Below are 8,946 nucleotides of genomic sequence, written 5' to 3'. Positions count from 1 at the left end.
CAAGAAAAGTACAGGTGGAACCAATAATGTTAATGATAGGTTTGTTCTATTTAAGTGTCCCAGTAAACTCTTAATGTTATTAATTACACCTGTGATTTTTCTTTACTGACATGTTAAGACTATCTGCTGTAAAAACATATTATTTTAGGATTATTTTTACTATGGAAATGTCTGGTTCACTTTCCTATAATGTTATATACAAAACAGTTCTATCGACATACATTCTTTGAACGTATCATAAAATAGAGGCTATTGTGATATAAATCCAGTAAATAAACTGCTTTCACTGTGGAATATTGACCAACTCAAAGTTACTTTTTTCATTTTTCAATAAATACAAAAAAACAAATGAAAGATCTATGGTGGCAAAAAAATTCACTATATATTTGTTTGTATCACTTGTAACTAAATAAACATTATTTATATATTATTTATACGTATATAATATAGCATGTTCTATACACAGTGTATGGTTCCTCTCCCCCACGCCATTAGGTGGCGGTAAAGCTTCATGAAATAATATGGCTGGACTCGATAAGAGAACCAGGAACAAACTTTTCTTTCTGCTCCCCTAACCTGAGCGATGGAGCAAAATACAAGTGATACACCTCAAAAAACATTTACGTGCCAGTTGTGTGGTTTAAGTAGCCCTTATATTTACTACGGTCAGAAACCACCAAACACTAGAGCTATCGTGTAAGTGGAAATTAAGCAAAATGTTCATTTTAGCACTCCGATGCTAAAGCTAATGTTGTTAGCTGCAACGTGACTATGTAATTTTAATGCCAACGTCTGTCGTTAAATTCACAGCGAAAATAGCTCTCTGGCGATATGTACGTTGCATTTATAGCTATGTCTGCCTGTCTTAAACACATTTCTGTCTTATTTTTGGAATCACAGGGCTATAAATGAAGTTATAATTTAGCTTATATCCGCCTGTCTACTCTCCATCAGGTTGCTTGAGGAGTGTTTTGTTACCAAGGACCCCTTCAGTCCGGACAAAGAGAAGTTTCTTGTTTTGGGGTCTCCCTGCAGCCTGTGCAGCCTTTGTGTCTGTGTTGGATCGGTAGGATGTTTTAAAATTGAATTGCTACGGTCTGTTTTTGCCACGGACTAAATGTGTGATCATACAATTCAGTTTATGAAAGACCAATACCTAAATGCACGAAGGTTGGCATGCTTCTCCAGGGACAAATGAATTATTCCTGATATGACTGTGTGAACGTGACACGTGTAGCAAAGGGAGAGACTGTTCATTGTGTGTGTGTTCTTTTTAAGATATAATGTGTAAGAACAGAAACATTAACATCCGCTAAAAATGAATGTTAACAATGGCTTTGAAAATGAAGCTTTGCTCCTGTTGTAGTTTTCCTCTTGACACGGATTGACCTTGTAGACCACTGTTGGAAAAGATGGGTCTGGGATTTTGATGTTTTCCTCAGATGTGGCATCAGTCATGTGGCACATGTATGTGCTGAGTGAGCATCATGACTGTGATGCCCTTGAACTCAATTAATCCAGATTCACAAATGTCGAGATAATAAAACATCTTCCAAATCTTGGAATAAATGTGACTAGTCTTATGTGGTACTTACGTGAGTGTTGATGCTGAACATTGCTCTCTCCTCTGTCAGGACTGCAGTCTTTTCTACACCAAGAGGTTCTGCATGCAGTGTGTGAACAAGCACTTGGACCAGTTCCCCCATCAGATTCAGGCTGAGCTGGCCAAGAAGAAGCAGAGCTCCAAGACTGCCATCTCATGACATCGGGCAGCATGTCCATATCCTGCTCAGCTGTCTAGGACAGATATCTGAATAGCTTTTGTCATTAATTGTTTTATCAGCACTTTTGATTAAACCCATACGTACCAAACTATAAATACACCACATCAAACAACAAAACATCCTGTACTCTATCAGCATTGCTTTGTGTTATTATTCTAGTGGGAAATCAACACACACCCATCAGAAAAATTCGGGTTTATGCTTTTGGTTAGTATGTTAGCCTGCTGCATTAGCCAACCAGGTTTTATTTGTTATTGTAGAGTTTTATAGAACTGAACAGGAGGTGTGACTAGTGTTGCCAGACCTCTGTTGGATTGTGTTTGCATGCTCAGAATCAGACATCCCAATTCAAACTGGCTCCAAGTTTAAAATCTCATGGTCATGTACTGTATGTGGATAGTTTCTCAAAATTTTCTGTTGCTGCCTGACTTTTTAGAGGCATGACAATATTTTAAAAAAATGTGGACATTGTAACTAAAAAGTCAAGCATGTTTTCTATCTTTAGAGCTCTTTGCTATGTTAATTAATAATCAAATAAGGATGAGTAGTATTCAAATTGTTGCTTATATATGTTCAGTTATTTCCATGACAGTCATTTACGCCCACTGCTTGTTCAGCCCAATTCAGCAACTACTCTGGGCTCTCTGCAAACAGTTTCAGCAGTATCACAACTATGAATGTATGGCTCAAAAGCTTCTGCTGTTGAAATGGAAAGAAATTATTAAATTTCCTACAATTTCCCTTTTTATTTGTTGAATTATGCCTGTTGTGCAATTTCGTTATGTGCCACATTTTTATTACTTTTCAGCAACATATGGTAATAGTAACATTTATGACACATCCTCTCCACAATAGACACGTTTGTGTTGATAGTGACACATCCATTGCAAGAGTGCATTACTGCTATCCCTTTTGATTTCTTTGTTCATGGTCAAAGGGTGAACTGTTGACTTCTGTGAAGTTGAAAAAATATTTTTTCTGTATTATCTGAAACCATAAAAAAAACACAAAGTGACCTTTCTGTCTTGTTTGGTGACTGTTTAATTGTGGATCATAATATGTAACTAACATTCATTGCACTGTCAAAATCTGCTACAGTTGCATCATCCCACTCAGTTACATTTAGTGATATGAAACTGTTACTCCCATTTTGTCATGTAAAAAATACACACAGTCTCAAACCTAGCTTCCAAAATGATAATGAGCAATATTACACTATACGGGCATGATCATAAAATATCTATGGTGTTTTATACATTAGTTCCTGGTGGCGAAGTCTCAACCTAGATACAAACTTGAGTAGAATTGTCTCAAGGTTTCATATTTCTTGTGTTGGAATCTCTAACTCATACTTTTTTCCCCCCTCTGAAGCTAGGAGAATGAGCCCTAATATATCCCACTGTGAAGAACAAAAACACAAGCATTAACCTTAAAGCACTGGTTAAGCATGTGTGACCTTAACAAAATGTTCTCTTGCCTTGTTTCTCTCTTGCCTGTCTAATCACTATGATCAAAATCTGTGTCTAGCTCAGGGATCACTCTGCACAACACCGTGCACAGTTTGCAGCAGCATAAACCCATTATGGATTAAGTGTGATCCCAGCGATAGCATCAATATAACAGATGGCCTCGCTGTATTTATCACGAGATGTTTGAGTCTTTTCGAGGGTTAACTGAAACAGCATGGCCTTAAAGGCAGGCCCAGTGATTTTTACCAGCAAATGCTGCAGAGGAATGCAGAGTGACACACTCCGTAGAGTTTTAGTTGGGACATCATGGACTTCTGGGGAAGTGTAGTGCTTACTGTTGCAGATGTTTTCACTCAGTTACTACAGCATTCCTATGCAGCTCTGGGATGTACAGAAAAGAAATTTGGTAACTGTTAAGACTTGACAGGAACACAAATTAAATTCTTAAGAGAGGAAATTTTTTAAGATGAAAACTGAAAACACTCAGAGGGAAATGGCTGTTTTTTTAAAGCTGTATCACCTTCTGGTTCCTTGGTATTTAAATTCTAGCACAGACAAGCAATTACAACCACTAAAGCACACAAACCACCCCTGTGGCACAAGTGGCAAAGTCTGAAAGCGATAGGCTTCGAGCCAATGATGATGGCAGGCTTTCTGCTCCGGAGCTGATGTCATAGGATGCCATGAAGCAGATTCGTGGCCTCTTCTTGTTGTTGTTTTCCCACATACAACCTCACTGTAGTGTCTCATTGTCCTTCAAAAACACGAAGCTGTAACTGAATAGATTTAGAGTGATTGAATCAAGTGTGCCCGAGCCGTTTACTTGACACCAAATCAGATGAAGTGGTGATATCTGTCAGCACTCATACAATCATTTGATGATTGATTCATGTGATAGTATTACCAGCCTGGAGCCAGAACTCAGCCCGGGACTGTAGTGAGATAAGTCTTTATTGAAGTTGTTTTCCTATCAGGTTTTACTCTTAAGACCATTAGCTTTCTTTTCTTTTTTTTATCCCCATCATCTTACAGTGCATGTACACAGAGATGCACGTCAGTTAAGGAGATCAAATGAAATCTGTGACCTTTGATGTCTAACCTGATGTCTGCTTGATAAGTCTGGTGTTAATGGAAAGGTAAAACATGACCATTCGCTCCTTTATAACTACCACCTACCTTCCATTTGCTCTTTCTCGTGTATTTAGCTAATCAAACAGATTAATTAGGCTAGATTCAGGAATATAGTTAATCCAATCCAGCTCTGTGTTGTTGCCCCTGTCGGACTTTAAGAGTGCTCTGTGGGCGGTCCTAGTGCGCAGACCAATGAATCGCCTTCTCTGTTTAAATAGTCCTTGATGTCAACTTTTCTTCTTCACTCATAGCTCCCTCTAACGCCATGTTGGCTGTTATGACTTGACTTGTTTTCATCAGTCTTACTACGGAATTGACAGGAGTGGCTTTCTGAAACCCCCTCTGCGCCCTTTGGAGACGCTTTATTACATTTTTGCGCGTATGCGTTGTGGATGATACGCGCGGAGTATGCATGCATCATTCCTGTGACTTTGCATTTGAAAGGAATACTACTTGGAAATAGCAGTTTGAGAGGCTTTGGTTGTTGTTTTTGTGTATCCCCCCACCCCCCCTTGTCATATGTGCAACAAAATGTCAGATGTTCGCCTTTCTAATGCGAGCCCGACATTGGAGAGGGTGGATGCGCGGCAGCCTGACAACCTCAGACCTCCGGTCCGCAGAAACCTTTTCGGCAGACCTGACCCCGAGGAGATACAGAGGAATGTGACGGCTTCGTTGCAGGAAAACGTGCAGTTTTTTAGGGAGAGGTATAATTTCGATCCAGAGAACAACAGACCGCTCACTCCGCGCAATTACGAGTGGGAGGAGGACAGCAACCCGCCGGAGTTTTATCTCAGACAGCCTCACGGGAGCCAGCGGCCACAGCGAGATGCGGACTTGTCCGGCGATAACAACCGGCAGGATGCCGAGGAGAGGAGTGAAAGGCAGACGAATCGCCAACCAGACAGAAACGGGTCAAGGAAGAGACGCTCGGGAGCTTTAGGTGATTTACCTTGACTTATTAAAGCTGTGACAAATTTTTGTTTCCCTGTGCGGCGAGTCTCTGTAGTGACACTGTGCCGCAATGCAGAGGCGCCAGGCAACAAGTTGTGGCCGGGGTTCAACCGTAGGCTACGGTCGGTTGATCACCGTGCCTTTGCAAACGAGCAGTTGTGTGCTGCAGCATAACACGAGGGAGGGCAAGATGGAAATTTCTCTGCAGATGTTAAAGTTATTTGAACCTTAGTTGTTACTGAAGGTGACACTATAGTGCACATTTACTTCAGAGATGAAATGGGCTTATTACATTGTAGTTGCACAGATTTTCTTCTCATACCCCGAGCTACTCCTGGTACACTAGGCAAAAATGTCTTCAACGTTAGGCAGGAGCAGTCTGCCGTATCTGTCAGGTGCTTTTTAAAGTGGACGTGCAGCTCGACACACCAACACCCTGACAACTTTTCTGCGTGATCTCCCCCCCCCCCCACCTTTTTTTTATATTTCTTTTTTTTCTCCATTTTTTTCCCCTTTTTTTTCTCTCTTTTTCTTTTTTGGCCAGCAGGTCCCTGCTCCAGCGAGTGTCAGAGGAGAAAAAGGTCGCATACCGACGAAGACGATGATGAAGACCAGTCGGACTGTGCAGGAAGTCAGGCGGTGAAAGCCGCGGAGGAGGGACCCAGCAGGCCAGAGAGCAGCGCAGAGGTCCAGTGAAAAACAGTGCCAGGTTAGAAATCATTATCTCACTATTTCACTGACATCCAGTGATATGAGTGGATAATAACCCACCGGTCTTCACTGTGTAAAATACTAATGATCGGCTAATATTTTGGATGCCAGTAGAGTTTTGTTTACTTGTTTCTCACCAGCATCAACACATAACAGTTGTGAAAACACGTCTTTCCTGCACGCAGCTCAAACACGTCATCACCCCTTTAAACATATTGTTATTGTTTTTTTTAATCTTCCACAACCGTTCACGCTATGACTGTTCACCCTTTGTGTGTGTGTGTGTGTGCGTGCGTGCGTGCGTGCATGCATGCATGCATGAGGGATATCAAGCATAAGCAAGTGCCTTTTCAATTGCACCATTCAACAGCCCGGTTTCCCTTTTTATGTCCCACAGAGCGGGGAGACATGTTGCTGGTGGAATACTGTAGCCTTTCTCATCATCTGACAGACGGGGGAGAAAATTAAAAAAAATTAAAACAAAAAAACAAAAACAAAAAACAGCCTTTTCCTAAAGAAGGGGAGGAGGAGAGGCTGCACAAGCACTGAATATGTACACTATCAAGTTTTGGCACTCGTTTTAATTAAATTGCCTCAGAAGCAGCAGACAATGTAGCAGTGTGCAAATGGATTTTTGCTCATCCTTTTTTATCTACTACCTATGTTTCAGATGTAGCACATAAAAAAGCATAATATGCTTTTCATACCTTTGTTAAATGTGTTTGAATAAGTGTGTGAATTTGACTCGGGAAGTTGCAGTGCAATTTCCAACAGAGAAATATTATTTTGTTAAAATGGTCATATTGTATCATTATTCAGGTAATTGATGTAAGTTACAAATGCAGATTTTAAAAGTCAGGGTTATGTGGAAACAAAACGTCTTCACTTTTTCTATGGCTTTATTTGTCCCAGTGTTATATATCTTGTTTTTGAAGGCCCAGATGGCCACACTGTAAGTTGAGGGTCCATCTAACTGGGAACAGCCATGATAGATAAAGTTTACATGCAAATAATGTCTCTTTATTTCCCCTTTTTTATTTCTTTTTTTTGACAAAGTTTGTACCTTTTTTCTGGGGGTGAGGGGTGGGGTGGGAGGGTGGCTAAACTGCTGAGCAATATCCAACCAAATTTTAAAAGTATTTGCTAATAATCCTAAGAATGATCTTTTATTTTTAAATTGGGTGAGTTAATATTTTAGTGGCTTATAGGTCACATATCCCACCCCTTGTAATAAATTCTGTAGTCCAGGTTAACATAGATAAAATATGTTAAAATCACTGGGCTACATATTATGCAAATATGTGAATCAAAGATTTGTCTTTGTGGTGTGGAATTCATGTGGAACATGTAATTGCACTATTGTTAATTTTTCATTTTTGTGAAGGCAGAAAACAAAGTTACACTGCCTTATTTGGTGTCAAACTTTGAAGTGTACCTGTGTGCCTTTTTTTTCATTTTTTGTTATGAAAAACACTGAAAAATTATACTAACTTATTTATGTCGAGCTTTTTTTGTGGGTGTATGTATAGCTTCCCAAAGCAACATTTTTGTGCATTTTTGTAAATATATATTTTCATTATTGTTTTTAAGATAAATAAACTGTTGCAAAACTGAGCCTAATAATCGATTTTATACCCTGTGTTGTGTGGTTTTTTTTTTTTTTTTTTTTTTTTTTCAATCTGCAGTTGGACTGCTTTAAAATCTGGTGTAATAAATGTATGTGCTCACTATTTTGATTGCAAAGCACACGACCACTCCACCCTTAACAAACACACACTTGACGTTTAAAGTGATCTGCCCCTGTAAAGTGGCAGGCTGGTCATAGTGATTACAAAGTCTTACACAAAGACCTACAAAGAGATACAACCATGTTATTAAATAGGTTTAATGTGTCCTTTGGTTTAGTGAATGACACAGAAGTGATAGGATCAGTAACTATACCATCACTGATCAACAGTGTAACCACTAAAAAATCCTTTCATGAAGAACCTTCATGCTTTACAATACAGCTTCGGTGGCCTTATAATATGTATAGTTTTGACAATGATAATTCAGCTTTGATCTTTTTTTTGAACAAACTTGACCAGAGCATTTCTGTAATATTCCAATAATCTGCAAATAGAAAATCTATCCTCTATGGAGTTATTAATGCACCAGCAATATTTGGTATAATAAAATTATATATATGCTGTGGGGTTAAAATCCAATACACCGTGGACATCTTGAGTGCAGATACAGGACCAGAGTGCAAGCTGTGACCGTGCTGGATCGTCTCTGCCCAGCTCTGCCTCTTAAGTTGAAAACAACAAGGGTATGTCCTGAGGAAAAGAAGGGGAAAAAAAGTTTTTAGTTATTGGCTTTCCATGGCTCCAATCACAGCAGAGAGAAGAAAAGCAGACCACTTATGAGTCAGCCAGTCAGAGAGCTGTGGGAGGGAGCCCAGGACAGTACAGGCTGTTCTTTTCATAAAACACACACCACCCAATTAGTTTCATTGGCTGACTCTTTCCTGTTGATACCAGCTTGTAGGAGTCAAATACAGAATGAGAGAGTGAGCTATTCCTATAGAATCTCATACCGGCTGTGAGTTTCTGCAATAATTACTTGTGAGTTCATGGCCTTTTTGTAAACTCTTAGAGAGCATTGAAAAACTTTTTTAACACATTGGTTTTATTGTTTTTGACAATATACTGTACATTTCTTACTTTTGACCACAAGACATGAATATTAAAATATGTCATCATCAACATGATGCTGCCTTGAAAAGTAGTACAAATATATGTTGAAAATCCATAATTTTTGTATGTTATAACTTGCATCTTGAGGAAGTTTTCAATCCTCTTTGTTTGAATTTTTGCTAGAAAGATATCTCAAAAACATGGTCCTCTGCCTTATTT

The 8,946-nt window shown here is 39.3% G+C and overlaps 2 protein-coding genes across 2 annotated transcripts; both read left to right on the top strand.

Annotated features, from left to right (window-relative positions):
• Positions 1 to 497: 497 nt before the first annotated feature.
• On the top strand, positions 498 to 2,804 carry cdpf1 (cysteine rich DPF motif domain containing 1). Its single transcript, XM_040141264.1, has 3 exons — positions 498 to 696; positions 955 to 1,066; positions 1,635 to 2,804. Exons 1-3 carry the CDS (start codon positions 584 to 586, stop codon positions 1,761 to 1,763), a joined length of 354 nt encoding a protein of 117 aa, XP_039997198.1. The 5' UTR covers positions 498 to 583; the 3' UTR covers positions 1,764 to 2,804.
• A 1,960-nt stretch (positions 2,805 to 4,764) lies between these two features.
• On the top strand, positions 4,765 to 6,514 carry LOC120797278 (cyclin-dependent kinase inhibitor 1B-like). Its single transcript, XM_040140818.1, has 3 exons — positions 4,765 to 5,327; positions 5,886 to 6,047; positions 6,447 to 6,514. The coding sequence occupies exons 1-2, from the start codon at positions 4,904 to 4,906 to the stop codon at positions 6,032 to 6,034; spliced, it is 573 nt and encodes a 190-aa protein (XP_039996752.1). The 5' UTR covers positions 4,765 to 4,903; the 3' UTR covers positions 6,035 to 6,047; positions 6,447 to 6,514.
• Positions 6,515 to 8,946: the final 2,432 nt, after the last annotated feature.

This window comes from Xiphias gladius, chromosome 2, assembly GCF_016859285.1.
Source record: "Xiphias gladius isolate SHS-SW01 ecotype Sanya breed wild chromosome 2, ASM1685928v1, whole genome shotgun sequence".
Classification (NCBI taxonomy): domain Eukaryota; kingdom Metazoa; phylum Chordata; class Actinopteri; order Istiophoriformes; family Xiphiidae; genus Xiphias; species Xiphias gladius.
Note: the sequence above shows the minus strand (reverse complement) of the source record. Positions and strands in the feature narration are given on the sequence as shown.

What these genes read in the sequence shown, in the direction of transcription:
- cdpf1 (XM_040141264.1), top strand. Translation starts at nt 584, where the DNA reads ATGGAGCAAAATACAAGTGATACACCTCAAAAAACATTTACGTGCCAG. An exon ending in CCAAACACTAGAGCTATCGT is followed by an intron (nt 697 to 954) that starts GTAAGTGGAAAT and finishes ACTCTCCATCAG; the next exon opens with GTTGCTTGAGGAGTGTTTTG. An exon ending in TTTGTGTCTGTGTTGGATCG is followed by an intron (nt 1,067 to 1,634) that starts GTAGGATGTTTT and finishes CTCCTCTGTCAG; the next exon opens with GACTGCAGTCTTTTCTACAC.
- LOC120797278 (XM_040140818.1), top strand. Translation starts at nt 4,904, where the DNA reads ATGTGCAACAAAATGTCAGATGTTCGCCTTTCTAATGCGAGCCCGACA. An exon ending in GAGACGCTCGGGAGCTTTAG is followed by an intron (nt 5,328 to 5,885) that starts GTGATTTACCTT and finishes TTTGGCCAGCAG; the next exon opens with GTCCCTGCTCCAGCGAGTGT.